Here is an 18,195-nt window from a genome sequence, read left to right on the forward strand (position 1 = left end):
AAAAATATCTCAGATATTATTTTGTAAATTTTGATATTTTAAAGTAATCTAAAGAAGGAAAAAGTGAAGGTTTATTTTCCATGTTTTTTTGTCAGGTTGTTTTTGAGGGCATCATAGGAAATGGTTACCAGAGCGACATAGCCATTGATGATGTCCAGGTTTCCAGTGGATCCTGTGGAAACCCAGGGGACTGTAACTTTGAAAAGGACACTTGCACTTGGAGAAACACAAACCAAGGAGATAATTTTGATTGGCTGAGAAAACAGGGCCAGACCACTAGCCAGTTCACAGGGCCACAGAATGATCACACCCAACAAAACAACCAAGGTATAAAATTACATCTATTGGAATAGATATTTTAAAATGGAATCATATATGTAAGTTTGGTCAATATCCAGTAAAATACTGTTGTAACAACACTGACAAGAATTGATTTGATGTTTTAGGGTACTACATGTTCATTGAGACCTCCAATCCCCGAGTAGCAGGGGACAAAGCCTGGTTGGTGAGCCCTCAGTTTAACCCCTCCTCTGCTGGATGTATGTCATTCTGGTACCACATGTTTGGCAATGGGGTCGGTAGGTATTGTTTAGTAGAAAATCTTGTGAATTTCAGTTGTTAATAACCAGTAACCAGTTTATCTTTTCATACACATTACTGACAGACATTGCTTAGTACTGAAAAACAATTATTTTTCACAACTGAGGCAACATTCTATATAAATTCAAAGGTGAATAATTGGTTTGTGATGAGAAATTATCCCAAGTAAAAGAAGGTATTGAAACTCACAGATATTTCTCACTCGCGAATAAAAGTTGGTTTACGGTTTTCATTATACATTGATATATTAACAGGAAGTCTGAATGTTACATTGATATATTAACAGGAAGTCTGAATGTTACATTGATATATTAACAGGAAGTCTGAATGTGTATGTAAATGGCAGTAACAATGTTTTGTCCTGGACTTTGTCTGGTAACCAAGGCAATCAGTGGAATCAAGGACAGCTGCCTATTCCCAAACAGACCAGCCCCTATACGGTCAGTACAGTGTTCATTTTAAATAAAGAGCTTTATGACTGATACTGTAGGTTATGTTCATACCTTTAAATTTGAAAGATGTAGGTTAAATGTTAAAATTTTGCAAACAGTTCTCTGCATATTAAGAGTAGCTGCAGATCTGTAGCGTTATGGTTTTATATATTTGTCTTTGATCATAACGCTACAGATCCCGTAATGCAAAAAAAGGTGCAATTTACAGCGCAATATTTTTTTCACCCTTTTGGGGAGAATTTCTCCACTTTTTAGCATTGGTCAATCAACTACCTTTCACTCCCTAATTCTAAACACATTCTGTAGCCAATATGTATATTTTATCCACCTCCAAACCATTTATAGTTGTCTTTACAGGCAATAAACTCGCTTGAAGTAAATTTTCAGCAATCTAACATATAATTTTAATCAAGGGAGTTTAATTTTTCACTTGAAGAAATGACTATAAAAGGTAGGTAGATGGATAAAATATAGATTATGGAAAATATTCAGTAAATAAGAATTAGTAAGTGAAAGGTAGTTAATTGACTGATGCTGGAAAGTGGAGAAATTCTCCCCCAAAATGCGCAAATAATATTGCGCTGTAAATTGCACCTTTTTTGCATTACAGGATCTGTTGTGTTATGGTCAAGGACATATATATAAAACCATAACACTACAGATCTGCAGCTAAATTAAGAGATGACTAACTTATGAAATTCACACAATATCTAAATTTAAAAAAAGGGGGGGGACATAATTTTCTTTTTAATTTGGTATTCTTATTATTGTAAGATCAAGCTGTGTACCAAGATGAGAAGTTTATTTTAGAATTATGGAGAAAAAATTCTCATTTTCAATAACAGGTTGTAATAGAAGGAGTTCGAGGGACCAACTACAGAGGAGACATTGCAATAGATGACATCACCTTTACAAACACATTATGTGGAGGTTAGAGGCTAATAATAACAATCAAATTATTATTTTATGAGTCATTTATAAGCCAAAAAAACTACAGTCAAACTTCGTTATCTTGAACTTGATGGGACTGAGAAAAAACTTCAAGATATCCAATGATTCCAGATATCGAAGGTTTAATACAAAAAGAATATGTGATTGGGACTTCCACATCACTTCGACATATCCATGGTATTCGAGACATCGGAGTTATTTACACTTTATATTACACTTATTTGATAATCTTTATTGACAGTAATCCCATCACAAGCTGGCAATACTACCAGTACTACTGCAGCTCCTGCTACAACGACCCCTCCACCATTCGGTAAGTAGCCAGGGAAGAAATCTCTCTGTTAAGATGCCTTGTTTGTTAGATTTGTGAAGTGTACTGTAAACCAAGTATTATACACGTGCGATAAATATCTGCCAGTTCTGCGAGTAATCTCTGCTCGCGGATATTTATCGTCGCTAACTAGTTGTTCATTAAAATTCCCAAGTTATGATTAGAGTTACCTGCCCCTTTTTGAATACCGATCCCGACACTTCAAATCACGGATATGAAATCACGGCAGATATTTATTGCACTAGAAGCAGTTAAAATTTAATTACAAACATTCAGTTAAAAAAAAAATAAAAACGAATGGCAAATCTAAAACAATTTTCAAAAAATGATGAAAAATGTCAATTATATCAGCTTTTGTCATTATTTATTTAATTGTCACAGACGAGTTAGAGAGCCTCGTTACGGTAATAATGTTAATTACAGCCAATTATGGCCAAGCCCTGCTCTGTCCCAACCATTTGTAATAATTGCCCTTTGGCTTTCTAGATCTCGGAAAGCGTCGATTACCCAGTTGGCATAAGGCACTTTTACACTTGAGAAATACTTGTGGAGATGAAAAAAATGTGACCTCTTGTTCGCGGAAATAAATCGTCGCGGATTAGTTCTCTAACGGTCAGTCGCAAATAAAAAATGACGCGTATAATAATTGGTTTACAGTATTAATTCCTGCAGATGTAATTATTCCTCGTTTGACTAAGATTTGTAATATGAATGAATGGTTTGATTATTATTTATTTGTCTATAAAATTCGTGAAATTGATACATTTCTGTAATAATGTCTCGTTTGATTGTTTTTTTGTGTCTCAGTTCTGTAATAATGTCTGGTTTGATTGTTTTGTAGTGTCTCAGTCTCAGTATGATTGTGATTTTGAGACTAACCTGTGTACCTGGCAACAAGACAAGACTGATGTATTTGACTGGACGAGAGCTCAGGGACCCACAGGTTCCGTCAACACCGGACCAACCAATGACCACACAAAACAGAATGGTGAGTTAGTGACCACACAAAACAAAATGGTATTAAATTAAGCCAATGACGAGAGAAGACAAAATGGTAAGTCAATGACGATAGAAAACAAAATGGTAAGTTAATGACCACACAAAACAAAATGGAGAGGCAATGACCACACAAAACAAAATGATAAGTCAATGACCACACAAAACAAAATGGTAAGTCGGTGACCACAACAACAAAAAATGGTAAGTTAATGACCACACAAAACAAAATGGAGAGACAATGACCATACAAAACAAAATGGTAAGTTAATGACCACACAAAACAAAATGATAAGTCAATGACCACACAAAACAAAATGGAGAGACAATGACTACACAAAACAAAATGGTAAGTTAATGACCACACAAAACAAAATGGAGAGACTATGACCACACAAAAAAAAATGGTAAGTCAGTGACCACAGCAAATAAAAAAAAGTGATTATGTTCAAGATTTTAGTGTGTTTTATAACCCACAGTGAATGCAAGTCAGGTTGATGTCTCTAAGAAAAATCTTAAAAGCTACAAAATCATGTTCCCTGCATTGATATTAGCAAAATTTTAACAGACAAGTTAACAATTTATTCAACCTTGCCAGCTTTTTCCAGAGGGTGAATATTGAATTTTTACTTTCAGCACAAGGATGGTATGTTTTCATTGAGTCGTCCTCCCCTCGACGCCTGAATGACAGCGCTCGACTTTTGTCAGCTTCTGTACCTGCCAACAACCAGTACTGTCTACAGTTCTACTACCACATGTATGGAGCCAACATCAACAGCCTCAATGTTTACCTCAAGGTAAAGGGCTTGTCAAAGTCCTGCATCACAATCTGCTTCGTACACTTTACAAAAACATTACTTTTTAAAATATTTAACATTATTTAAAGCTAAATTTTAAGATAAATAACAACAATGCAGTTTACCTGTGAAATTTTGATTTATGAATGCTAATTTGAAATGAGAATTAATTTCTTTTTGTATGTCTATGAAATGGACTTTTTAGAAAAATGGACAACTGGGAAATGCAGTTTGGACCAAGCATGGAACACAAGGAAACAAATGGAATAAGGGACAGCTCCCGATACCAGCTCAGACAACTTCATTCAACATCGCTTTTGAGGCTCTGGTGGGAACAGGATACCGTGGAGACATTGGACTTGATGACATCAAATTAATCACAGGAGCTTGTTCTTCAGCAGGTGAGTGGCTTTTCCTTTTTTTAAAAATTAAATTTTGAATTAGATTAGAAAATAGGTTTAAGAAAATCATGTTTAAATAATCAGGTGGAATCCAGTGTTCCTTTGAAAGCCCCAGCCTGTGTGGCTGGACCCAGGACAAAACTGACCAATTTGATTGGACGCCAAAAGCAGGTCACACTACCTCTACTGGTACAGGACCCTCAGCTGACCACACCACAGGAACTGCCACTGGTGGGTCAAAATTTATCTTTTATATAGTATTACATAACTTTTAGAACTTTATTTTCGCATAATTAAAAAAATAATCATAAGATTATATAAAGTAATAACCACCGTGAAAATGCTATTTTCCACTGAGTATAACGTTTAGGTTAAAAAATGATAAAAACATGAAAATGAAACTGGGCTTGTATTTGATTCCACCTGACTTCAATCACAGGTAAATATATCTACATTGAGACCAGCGCTCCCCGTCGTCGTGGAGACAAGGCCCGTATTCTCAGCCCCGCGGTGGCTGGAGGGTCCGCCACATGCTTCCAGTTCTACTACCACATGTATGGACCACACATTGGAACTCTGAACGTGTTTGTTAAGTCCACTGCTCTCAACGGAACGCAGGTCGTCTGGACAAAATCTCTGAACCAAGGCAACAAGTGGGTCTTTGGTGAGGTGACCATTGACCAGGCCTTCACCAATTACCAGGTGAGTTATACTGCTACTTAGAAGATTTTTGGGTCCCTAACTTTAGTTTTTATTTGTTTATGAGTTACTTATTTAGTTGTGTGGTTGATTGACAGGTTGGCTTTGAGGGAATAGTTGGTAGAGGATATGCTGGAGACATTGCTGTTGATGATGTTAAAACTCTACCACAACCCTGTGGCAGCTCTCAAGGTAATATCATTAAATCAGAGTATGATAGGTGTAAAATGGTTAAATGAATAATATTTTAAAGGGTTTTAAAAAAAAAAAAATGATTATGTTTTAGAATTTTTATGTACATATCAGTTTTGTAATGATCAAGAGTTGTAATTTTGACAAATTTTCGTCAGGATCTTGTGACTTTGAGGGAACTTGTTCTTGGACAAATGCACAGACAGGAGATCAATTTGATTGGCTGAAAGGTCAAGGGGGAACAACAAGTCAACAAACTGGACCAAGCAATGACCACACACTTGGAAACTCGAAAGGTTAGGAAAACTATCAGTGTTGAAAATAAAATTTTTTGATGTAGCACCTATTACACATGTACTTAATTATTTTTGGATACTTGGAGAAAAATATCCAGAGTAAATATTATTTTAAAAGTAGCAAAAATGTATAATATTTAATATCACCATTACCTATTACAATGAAATATTTCACCATTATCAATAATCAAAATTTATATTATCTTTATCTGTTTACAAAATAAACCATAACATAAGTTCAGAACAATAGAAGATGGTTAGAAGATTTCCAGGTATGTAAAGATCTATAGGCTTCAGGTCAGGATAACACAAGAGGTTAAAGGTCATATTCAAAAGTTTACAAATTAGAAGCCTTGGCTTTTGGCATTGGGCTTGTTGTGAATTTGTGTATTTTGACAATTGTGTAGATTTATCACTTTGTTTTCAGATTGCTAAATGTAGGCATTGATCATAATGGTTCTATCATTGTTAGGACACTACCTGTTTATTGAGTCCTCGGCCCCACGCAGACCAAACGACAAAGCCCGACTGGTCAGTCCAGTATTCCAGGCTACAGCCACCAAGTGTCTTAACTTTTGGTACAGTATGTATGGGTCAGATATTGGTCACCTGCGAGTGTTCCTTCAGCTCCAGAATGGTACATCATACAGAATCTGGGACCTGTATGGAGACCAGGGCTCACAGAACTGGAGGCAAGGAAAAGTGGCTTTCTACAGTCCAACACCATACACTGTGAGTTATTTTTTCAACAAAAAAAAAAGGCTGTATTAGTTTTATTCTTTTTGAAAGTTGATAAAGCAGAACTGTAGTTCTATAATGCAGTCTGAAATGAATCTCCTAAGATGCCAGTCATTTTGCACCCTGAAAATTTTAAAAGAGTTATCTGCCCTTGATAAAAATAAGAAAATTTTTAATTTCTCAAATTTTTTGTGGTAAATGATTTATTTTATTTCATAATTTAATAATTTTCACAAAGAGATTTGTTTGAAATTCAAGTTACTTTAATTTACAATATCTTTAAAAAAATGTGCTGCCCATAGAGTTCAGTGTAAAATTCAAGGTGCAATTAATTGGACAATAATCAGTATTTCGTAAATTCCTTTGGTGGAGCATTTTATTTGGTAACACCTTCAAAATGCTACCATGATTAAAAACATCGGACTATTCATTTATTAGTTACAAAATATGGTCTTTATACATTGAATACCTTAAGCATAAACTGACTGAAACCAGGTTATGCTCAAATAATTTGGCCAAGATTTAGAGGCATTCATTTTTATAATGTGATATTTAGCCAAATTTATTTTGTAGCCTTTTGTTTATATTATATAGAAAGGCATACTCAACACCATTCAAGTATCTGTATATTAGAGCATATCAACTGCCCATATTTTTATATCATTTTTGTGTGTGTGTGTATTTTTTGTGCTTTATTTTTTATTGTATACTTGTTTGTAGTTGATAATTGAAGGACAAAGAGGAAATGGCTATAAAGGAGACATAGCTATTGATGATATTTCTATTACTGACTCAAACTGTCCCAGTAAGATTTATCAAGAAATAGAACTATACTATACTTACACATATATAAACCTTACTCTACCCACGCAGGCCTGAAAATGATTTATCTGCCAATATTGTAAAATGTAGTTTTCCTGCTGATACAAAGTATATCTGCTTAGTCATCACCTAAGCACAGCACCTTTGCCTCAATCTGCCCTCACACTTTATTAACATAAGAAAAAAAATAAAGGCACAATATTGCTTGTATGTAAATTAAACACAGATTTCATTCTTTTAAAGGGCTTTGAATTTTTTTTTCCTCCTTCTCAGTTTAACTCAAATGAGTCAAATACAATGTTCTTCAAACTGAAGTGTATCATATACTAAGTACGTCATTTTCTAACTTTGACAGTAACACCACCCGCAGCATCTACTCCACAATCCTTTACTCAGGCGCCGGTCTCAACAACAGTTGCTACCACTCCAGCAGGTAACACAATACTATCTATTAAGTATGTGAAGGTAAATGATTCAGATTGTGAATATCATATACCAACTCAAGTCATTCTATGCATGAATTTTTGTATTCACTTTTTAGCATCAGCGTCGCCATTTGACTGTAATTTTGAGAGTGGAATCTGCTCCTACAATCAAGATAAAACTGACCGGTTTGATTGGACCAGAGCGAACGGACCAACGGGAACAGTGAACACGGGTCCCTCAACTGACCACACCTTCGGGAATGGTAACCAGAACCTTGACTAATTTCTTGTTTAAAAAAAATAGTTTTAGAAGTCAATCAAATCTTGCTATTTTGAACTCCAAGAGATTATTATTAAACTTCAAGATATCTGAAAACAGAGGGAAAAAGTGATTGGGACTTCCGATTCACTTTGATATAACCCATGTATTTGAGATTTTAGTGTCTGAGATAATGAAGTTAAACTTTATTTTACTGAGCATGCTACGTATAACATTTCAAAATACATTACAGCTACTGGACACTATATGTTTATTGAGGCGTCCAGTCCAAGGCGGCCAAATGACACCGCTCGTCTGATTTCTCAAACTGTGACCAGGACCACTGGAGCGTGTCTGCGGTTCTGGTACCACATGTATGGAACACACATCAACACTCTAAATGTCTACACCAAGACTGGTGGTCAACTTGGAAGCCCAATCTGGAGCCACACTGGTGAGAAGACAAAATATTTAATACAGATACATATTGTATTTCCAGCTTTTATTATGTGCATGAATTTTAACAGATGAAAAATTGCATTGTACTGATATTATGATTCTTGAAAACTTTGCTGATTGGATTAAGGACTGTAAATCTATGATATGAAATAATTTCTTAAATTTTTTAAAAAGCTTTTCTTAACAAACTTTATAAAATATGCTGGCGTGAAGTGATGTAGTTTATGTTCTCATGAATTCTCAAAAGTTAAATTCATTTCTTAATTGAATAGGAACGCTTGGAAACAAGTGGAATCAGGCTGTAGTGAAGATAGCCAGTAACCTGAACTTCCAGCTGGTGTTTGAGGGAGTCCGGGGTACCAGTTACCGTGGTGATATAGCCATTGATGACATCACATACTCCTATCAGCCCTGCCCAACAGGAACAGGTGAGAATTTCTTGTTGTACACGTATGTTAATAATTATATACATGGCCTTTTTCTAGTAATGGGTATGTCTAACATGCATTTCATTTAAATTTTAAAGGTTACAGTTGTAACTTTGAGGATACAAAGATTTGTGGCTTTCACCAATGTGCGTGGTAATGACACGTTTGATTGGACCAGATATGCAGGAAGAACAGGCAGCTCTTTCACAGGACCACTCAGTGACCATACCTATGGAACAGCAAGAGGTTTGTTTCTTGACAAAATTTTCAGTATTTCATTGAACTTTCATTTAGTGTAAGAATTTGCCTCACATTTAGATAACAGTCATCAAGTTGAGCTTTGTAATCTTATAAAACACAATTTCAAAGACGTTGATCAATCTTATTAACAGGGGTAAAATTAGAATGTTTCATCTTAGTAATATTTCTATTTTGACAGGCCACTATATGTACACTGAGTCTAGTGCCCCTCGTCGCCGTGGAGACAAAGCGTGGCTGGTCAGTCCAGGGTATCCCACCACCATAGGATCCTGTCTCAACTTCTACTACCACATGTATGGCAGCAACATTGGAACGCTCAATGTGTATCTAAAGGTAAGACATCAACTTCTACTACCACATGTACGGCAGCAACATCGGAACGCTCAATGTGTACTTGAAGGTAAATCATTATCAAATGTCTACAGTACTTTCATATGAAATAGCACTTTGTCATATGTGGTTAAATCAATTCTTCATTGTAAATCTCTTCATTTTGGACAATTTCCCTTTTTCAGACTGATTCTGGTTCCCAAAAGCTTTGGAGTAAAAATGGTAACCAAGGTAACAAGTGGTTGCTAGCGCAGACAACCATCCAGTCGCCAAGCAGCAATTACTCGATTACTTTTGAAGGAATCATAGGAAACGGTTACCGAGGAGACATTGCTATTGATGATATGTCTGTTGTCCCGGGAACATGTACACTACCAGGTGCGCTTTATAAATACATGTAAGAAAATGAATATTAGCCATTTATTGTGCATGGTAAGTTTTAGAAATGTAAACTTGTAATTTTATTTTAGGAAACTGTGACTTTGAGGGGAAGACATTCTGTACCTGGGTAAATTTACACAACGATGATTTTGATTGGTTGGTGGGAAGTGGTAATACGGCCAGTGCTCTGACTGGACCCACTCAGGATCACACCCACAATCAGGACACCTCTGGTCAGTAGAGAGGCCTGTTTGTGTGTGTGTGCATGATTCAGAGTTAGAAAAATGTCAGTCATTAAATGTTCGGATGGAAGAATATAGTAATAATATATTCTACACATATCTTGGAAAGGATAGATAAACAAATAATATTTACTTGAAAAATATTAAAGAAAAATAATTCCTATCCTTTCCAAAATTATATGATGCAATTTTATTTTAGTTAAAAATAATGGAGTGCAGCAAAAATTATTGATGAATAACTTAAATTTCATTGAATACTAGACATTCTTTAATATCAGTAAATCTTCAGTCAGTACTTGTTATAGGTCACTATACTGTCATTGAGATCAGTGACTATTCAGTCAGTATTTCTTTATAGGTCACTATACTTTCATTAAGATCAGTGACAATTCAGTCAGTTTTTGTAACAGGTCACTATACTTTCATTGAGATCAGTAACTATTCAGTCAATACTTGTTTACAGGTCACTATGCTTTCATTGAGGCCAGTGCTCCCCGAGTACCAGGGCATGTAGCACGCCTCCAAAGCTCGACGTTCCAGGCCAGCTCTGCTCGATGCCTTCACTTCTGGTACCACATGTTTGGTTCCGGTATCGGTACGCTGAATGTCTATGTTGTCACAGCCAATGGTAACAAGACGGTGTGGTCGCTGTCTGGAGATCAGACCAATCATTGGTATTCTGCCCAGGTGGCTGTAACCAGTAACGTACAATACAATGTAAGTGTAAATGTTCTGCTGGTACATTGTTGATATATTTTAGAATTATAAGTCTGTACAGCTAAGCTATAATGTCTTCTACATCTATCTTGAATACAATGGAAGTGAGATGGAAATTGCAACCTCTTTTTCTTTTTTAACTCATACGTAAGATATTTGAATATTTTCAAGTTTTGAGTTTGAGATAAGCAGGTAAGAGTTAAAGAGTGCATTATTTTAAACCTGGCTTGTGTAATTTGTAGGTTATATTTGAGGGGATCCGGGGATCTTCGTACCAAGGAGACTTGGCTATAGATGATATTACCTTCACCAGCGACAACTGTGCTTGTAAGTCGGATATATCAACATATATATATAAAGTTAAACAACATCTTCATCACAATTAGCATGTGTTTACTGTGAAATTGCTAATTTTTAGGGTGTATATAAATTTTGTTGATTTCTTAGTGTGAAAAAAACCCTTGAATTCATGTCAATGTCCCATGGATTCATATCAAAGATCAATCTTTCACACAAGAAATTGAATCCCCTGGAACCAATATTCCTAAATATGACCTCATGAAAATAATTGATTTCTTAGTGTATGATAGAGAGAACCACTGACATTTACTTTATTTGTTTAGTACAACCCACCAAAGCTGATCCAACAAAACAGAGCACCACTCCACAACCAGTGACCACCACCACACCTGCAGTGATTACACCAGGTGAGCATTACTGCCGCAACAACCACTGTAACACTTCTGGCTAATGTTAAGTTAAATAATTTGTAAGGTTTATAGGTGTTAATCACACCAAGTGAGCATTACTGCTGCAACAGCCACTGTAACACTTACTTCTGGCTAATGTTTAGGTTAAATAATCATGAAAGGTGTATACTTGATAAATCTGTACTTGTCTCTTCTTTCAGCTCCAACTGTATATGATTGTAACTTTGACAAAGACCTGTGTAAGTGGACTCAGATTGTTACTGGGGACCAGTTTAACTGGACTCGGGCTCAGGGTCCCACTGGCTCTGCACTCACAGGACCCACTAATGACCACACAACTGGCAATCGTAAGTAGGATGGAATAAGGTGGTTTAAAATATAAAAATTATTTAACACATCTTTGTTTTGGTAAACTTACACATTTTGCATTGATTTAATTTTTACACACACACCCTATTCAAATGCATCTTTAAAATGTATGTGGTGAATCCAAAACAAATAATTATCAGTTTGAAATGAAGTGACATGTCACATGTTTAGGATGAACCATGTGTACACTGTGTTGAATATGTTTCCTGATTTTACGACAGGTACTGGCTGGTACCTGTTCATTGAGGCCTCTGCTCCCCGACGACCAGGTGACAAAGCACAACTGGCCAGTCCCTTGATCTCAGATGGTCAGTCTCGCTGTCTGAGTTTCTGGTACCACATGTATGGCACCCACGTCAACACACTGAATGTCTACGTCCAGAGTGGGTCTCCAGCCTTAGGCTCTCCTGTGTGGACAAAGAAAGGAACTCAGGGAAATAGATGGATCAAGGCCAAGGTCACCATAACACCCACCATGGCGTACCAGGTCATCTTTGAAGGGGTCAGGGGAATCAGTTACCGTGGAGATATTGCCATTGATGATGTCAGACTGTCCCTGGGACCTTGTCAAAATATTGGAGGTGGGAAAAAACCGTCTACTTTCAAAATATATTTAAGACTTTGTAAAATAAAACTTATTTGCTAGATATAAACTGGAAATTATCATTTTTTTTATATTTATTACACATAGATTTTTTTTTGAAGCAACAAACATTTTAATGCAGCACAATGGCTATCGTAAATATCTAGACTAGTAAAGAAACTTCCTTTGATAAGACATGTTGTATTTGCAGTTGACCCAATGGCTTGTAATTTTGAGACAAGCTCTGTCTGTGCCTATCTTCTGAAGTTACCCACAGAGAGATTCACTTGGACTTGGCATGCTGGGGCCACAGCTTCTGCAGGGACTGGCCCTAAGGCCGACCACACACTGGGGACCTCCAGTGGGCACTATGTCTTCATGGAATCCTCTGCCCCTATGGCCCCCAACAACACTGCCCACCTTATCAGTCCCCAGTACACTCCCCAAAATCCTGGATCCCCCATCTGTTTGACCTTCTACTACCAAATGTATGGACAGAATGTTGGAGCTCTGAATCTTTATCTGACCAATGGTGGCACCTCTCCTGGAAGTCAACCAATCTGGAGCCGGAACTTCAACCAAGGACAACCTTGGCACCAAGGACAAGTGACACTCAATCCAGCGGGAACATATAGGGTAAGACAGAAATTCATCAGTACCGGGTATTATAAAAATAAAAAACAAAGGATTTGATGTAATTAAAATACTGTAGATCACTAAATTTTCGTGACACCTTATTTTTGAGAGATAGTTATTCACTCTTGATTAGCAAAACAAAATTTTCACAAATTTTGGTGATTGCTCTGTATAATCTCAGGAAGTACTATTATATGCGGAATAAAATTTTCGCGAGCACACTGTCTTGTGTAATTACGCAAAAATAAAGTTATCGCAAATAAAAATGATTTACAGTATTTGTTCTGTGTCATGATAGAAAGTCATAAAACACATGTATATCAGATTTCCTTGCTGCAAGGTTTCTTTTTTAATGAATCTGGGTAACACAGATTTAAAGTACAGCAAAAATAGCTTTTTTGAGAATTATTCTTTAACTGGAGTAATTTTTTTTTACAGGTAATATTTGAAGGAGTAAGAGGAAATGGATACAGGGGAGACATAGCTATTGATGACATCTCTAGTTCACCAGGAGCTTGCCAAGTTCTAGGTATAGAAAACATAAATGTTTCCATATAAAATGGATGAACTTAGGTTTAATTTTCTTGTTCTCCATTATAGTTTTTAATTTTTCATCCATTTAGCTGTATAATTCTTGTGACAGGTGCCTGTGACTTTGAATCAACCTGTAGCTGGTCCAACACTCAAGTGAATGACAACTTTGACTGGCTGGTATCTAGTGGTAGGACCACCAGTGGATTTACTGGTCCTCCGTTTGACCACACTTTCCAGAACTCCTCAGGACACTACATTTTCATTGAGACAAGTGCCCCGAGAGTTCAAGGAGACAAAGCTAGATATGTCAGTCAGGCCTTCCCTGCCCAAACTAATGCTGCCTGTCTGAGTTTTTACTTCTACATGTACGGAGCAGACATTGAGTCACTTAGTGTGTACGTCCTAACCAACACCACCTCGGATTCCACGACCAGTGAAGCACGACTGTGGCAGCTGAATGGACAGAGCGGAAACTCGTGGCAGCAGGGTCAGATGAATATTCCCAGTCAGTACTCCAGTAAACCCTTCCAGCTGATGTTTGAAGGCGTGCGAGGGAAGGGCTACCGAGGGGATATAGCCGTGGATGACATCACAGTGGATCTGACGTCAGGCTGTATAACTACTCCAGACATTGCAGTAGTGGGTGAGTTACTCCAGATAAATCTCATTTAATATTACTGAAGACATCATGTTATTTTTAACCAATGTTTCAACTTTTAGAGTGTAAAACTTGCTGACAATATTTAAAAAAACACTTAAAAGTTTGTTGATCGATCTGCCAAATTTGAGTTAAATTTACACTCAAAATGTTTTCTTATTATATAAATACTTTTTCCAATTCTCATTTACACTGTAGTTATTTGGAAATGAAAAATAAGGGGTTAATAATTCATATTTTTTAATTACCTGGTACATCTCAAGGATATGATGTTGCATGTAATTTTGACTACAATGGCATCTGTAACTGGAAACAGAGTACAACTGATACATTTAATTGGTCACTTAACAATGGCACCACCCCAAGCCAGGGAACTGGGCCCTTAACAGACCACACCCAGAATTTGGGTAAGGGACTACGAATGATATCACATAGAACAACTGCAGTTAAAAAAACCTGATAGATATGGTATGAACATTGTAGGAGAGATACTTAATTTTCTTAACATTTTCTTTCTAGATCCAAATGGTGGAAGTACAGTTGGTAAATATCCAATACATGTAGTAATATCTAAAAAAATCTTTTCTAATTTTTTTACAGATAATTTTCTCAGTTTCACTTCCAACACAATTTTTTTTATCATTATATCACATTAATTTAAAACAATTCTTGATTTTGCAGGAAACTACCTTTACATAGAGGCCTCTGGTCGTAAATACTCAGACAATGCAGTTCTCCTCTCCCCCATCATTCCCCCCACTGGCCTCTCTGGCTACTGCTTTTCATTCTGGTACCACATGTTTGGACCACAGATAGGGGTTCTCAGTGTCTACAGCATGATAGGGGGCAAGAAGATCCTGCAGTTCACCAAAGGAGGGACCCAGGGCAACCAGTGGAAACAAGCACTGATAAATGTCAACAGCACAACAGACTTCCAGGTAAGTCAGATCTCGGAAGGGGGAGGGTGGAAGGGACACTGTGTCCAATCAAAAAACTGAATACTGTAGATCATTATATTTTCGCGACACCTTATTTTCGCGAGATAGTCCTTTACTCTTTATAAGCGAGACAAAATTTTCACAAATTGTTAATATTTCTCTATATAATCTTAGGGAATACTATTATACGCGAGAATGAAATTTTCGCGTGCTCTTTGTCTTGCGTAATTACGTGAAAATAAAGTTCTTGCGAATAAAAAGTGATTTACAGTAGCTGTGCAAGTTTTATTGAAAGTTTATAAGTGTGTAGTTGTCTATATTTATTGAGATGTTACAGAACCATCTGCTGAATGCATGGTGCTCTTTCCTCTTGGGGTTTATCTAGAATGATACTATTCTGTTACCAGATTACAATATTTTGTTGTCATTGTAGCTGATGATCCAGGCATTTGTTGGTAATGGCTGGGCGGGAGACACAGCAATAGATGACATTCAGTTTGACAATAAACCCTGTCAAAGTGTCGACACCTCAAGTAAGTAATAAAAACTTTATACACTTGTTCTACCCAGATACAAAGTCTATTGGAATTTCATGTTTTAATTTGATATATGTGGTTACTTTGGAGATTTCTTTTTACCGATTTATGCCATTATTCTGTATATGTAAAAAATTCCTTCAGCTCATTGTGACTTTGAAAATGATACTTGTGGATGGATGCAGGACACATCGGATGATTTTGATTGGCTGAGACACTCCAACAAAACAGGTAGTTTCGGCACAGGGCCAGTAGGGGATCACACTACAGGAGCAAGCACAGGTGGGTCAAGGTCATTTAAAATTGAAAAAAGGACATAGGAAGGCTTTATACTTGGTTCAATATAAAACTGATGTCAGATTTGTATCTAACTCTTGGAGTAATGCATTTAATGGTGACACATTGCTTTATTTTAGGCTATTACATGTATATTGAGGCCTCTCCACCAAGGACAAGTGGACAAAAAGCTCGCTTTGTGAGTCCTGTGCTCCCGAGCTCCAATGGAGAATGTCTGACATTCTATTACAACATGAATGGTAGGACCATGGGGACACTCAATGTGTACACACAGACTTCAGGGTCACTGGGCAGCCCAGTGTGGACAAAGTCCAGGAACCAGGGAAGTAAATGGCTGATTGCTCAGGTCACTCTGACCAGCTCCAGCCAATTCCAGGTAATCTAACTTCAACCATTTTTGTGTATTTGTAGTGCATGTATCATTAAAGAGAGAGTTTGGACCCCAAAAAATGTTTTCCCTTCAAGAAAAGATACAAGAATTAAGAAAGAAGACCTATACCAGAATCTTGTTTCTGGTTATTGAAACATTCAAAAGAATTGTCTCTTTTCCCAAACAAATAATACTAGTATTTCACAATGTCTCGAGTTTTTATCTTTTTTTTTCAGTACTAATACTTGTAATAGAGAATTCTTTGTAAACAATGAGAACTTGTATTTGCAGGTTGTGTTTGAGGGAGTTATTGGCTCCTCCTACTTAAGTGACATTGCCATTGATGACGTTTCCATCGTTCCTGGTGCTTGCCCCGCCCCAGGCTCCTGTAATTTTGAACAAGGCTTGTGTGGCTACTCTAATGTCCAGGGAGATGAATTTGATTGGACAAGAACCAAGGGACTGTCCCCCTCCTTTTACACTGGCCCTACTGTAGACCACACCACAAACTCTGGCTCTGGGTACTACATGTTTATTGAGAGCAGTAATCCTCAGAAGCTGGGAGACAGAGCCTGGCTGAAGAGTTCCTCTCTGTCCCCCACCACGGGAAAATGTCTGCAGTTCTGGTACAGCATGTATGGCAGTGGTAAGTGGGTCCATCAAAATACAAATATCTTTTAACATGAAAGAGAAGTTTAAGAACTAATTTACTTTTTAAGATAAGGCCATTCCAAGTTTTTTCTATGTTTAGCGTCTGCGTGCGCCTTGGTTTTTGACACCCAGTATCAGAAAAAACAAACAAAATCAGAAGACCTGATATTCATTATTCTGGTCGAAATCTTTGAATAATATCATGTCCTGTTATAATCTGTCTACAATTTTTCATATTTGGTATATTTTGAACATTTAGTACATGGATTTTGCTAAAGTATAGATCTATAAAAAGAGAAAAAATATTTTTTTGAAATCAAATCCTTTGAAAGACGTTACTTTTATGACTATAAAGTCTGTTTTCTTTTTTGATCTGTGTGTTTTTTGCGAATAGGTAGGTAGGTTTTTGAAAGATGGGTGGACGCTAAACATAGAAAAAACTTGGAATGGCCTAAATATATATTATATTTGTTTCTCCTACATCAAATTGAGTGGTCACCACTTAGAGCCATATAAGTCCCCTCAATCAGATTTGCACAGAAATTCACACTCTAGAGCATCAAGGATATTTTCAAGTCAATGTTCTTAATAATTCCTTGTATTGTTAGAATGATTTGTAGATGCAGTAGAATTTTGTTATTTATCTTATATCCTGACAGTAAATTCTGTCTCTTTATTGCAGGAATTGGAACCCTTAACATATACTTAGTTTCTGGATCAGCCAATCGGACAATATTCACAGCCTCAGGTAACAAGGGCAAAGGTTGGTTCCAAGGTCAGGCCACCATAACGACGAACTCTGCTTACAACATTGTGTTTGAGGGAGTCCGGGGAACTGATTACCATGGAGACATTGCCCTGGATGATATCAACTTATTGGACGGAACCTGCAATCTACAGCCTAACACTACAACCGTGTCCACTCCACCCACCCCTGGACCTACTGCAGGTAAAATACTGTTCAGAAATAAATATTTAATAGACTTTATACTGAAGATCAGCAATTGTCTGGGTATATCTTTTATTGCATTAGTGATATTGCTTCTTATAAACCTACCAGTAATTTTAGTGAAGATACATGTTTAAATAATAGTATTATTGTTTTACTAAAAAACCTTAATTACAGGTACAAGTTT

The 18,195-nt window shown here is 36.7% G+C and overlaps 1 protein-coding gene across 1 annotated transcript in view; it reads left to right on the plus strand.

Annotated features, from left to right (window-relative positions):
* The window catches only part of LOC134232674 (MAM and LDL-receptor class A domain-containing protein 2-like), an 81,224-nt gene that overhangs the window by 34,670 nt on the left and 28,359 nt on the right, over positions 1–18,195 (plus strand). Inside the window, 39 exon segments of the mRNA XM_062714659.1 lie at positions 96–327; positions 447–578; positions 919–1,040; positions 1,898–1,982; positions 2,245–2,316; positions 3,176–3,322; positions 3,967–4,127; positions 4,333–4,528; positions 4,613–4,759; positions 4,968–5,230; positions 5,326–5,419; positions 5,578–5,715; positions 6,188–6,447; positions 7,174–7,258; positions 7,631–7,708; positions 7,817–7,963; positions 8,213–8,413; positions 8,691–8,846; positions 8,945–8,982; positions 8,984–9,092; positions 9,286–9,440; positions 9,623–9,815; positions 9,908–10,051; positions 10,524–10,777; positions 11,020–11,104; positions 11,401–11,484; positions 11,688–11,834; positions 12,078–12,437; positions 12,651–13,075; positions 13,514–13,604; positions 13,719–14,252; positions 14,531–14,674; positions 14,787–14,810; positions 14,949–15,205; positions 15,639–15,738; positions 15,886–16,023; positions 16,158–16,414; positions 16,700–17,054; positions 17,742–18,008. Coding sequence (XP_062570643.1) covers positions 96–327; positions 447–578; positions 919–1,040; positions 1,898–1,982; positions 2,245–2,316; positions 3,176–3,322; positions 3,967–4,127; positions 4,333–4,528; positions 4,613–4,759; positions 4,968–5,230; positions 5,326–5,419; positions 5,578–5,715; positions 6,188–6,447; positions 7,174–7,258; positions 7,631–7,708; positions 7,817–7,963; positions 8,213–8,413; positions 8,691–8,846; positions 8,945–8,982; positions 8,984–9,092; positions 9,286–9,440; positions 9,623–9,815; positions 9,908–10,051; positions 10,524–10,777; positions 11,020–11,104; positions 11,401–11,484; positions 11,688–11,834; positions 12,078–12,437; positions 12,651–13,075; positions 13,514–13,604; positions 13,719–14,252; positions 14,531–14,674; positions 14,787–14,810; positions 14,949–15,205; positions 15,639–15,738; positions 15,886–16,023; positions 16,158–16,414; positions 16,700–17,054; positions 17,742–18,008 — 6,877 coding nt within the window.

Source organism: Saccostrea cucullata, unplaced genomic scaffold, assembly GCF_032062105.1.
Source record: "Saccostrea cucullata isolate Sc308-1 unplaced genomic scaffold, CSIRO_AGI_Scuc_v1 ctg460, whole genome shotgun sequence".
Classification (NCBI taxonomy): Eukaryota; Metazoa; Mollusca; class Bivalvia; order Ostreida; family Ostreidae; genus Saccostrea; species Saccostrea cuccullata.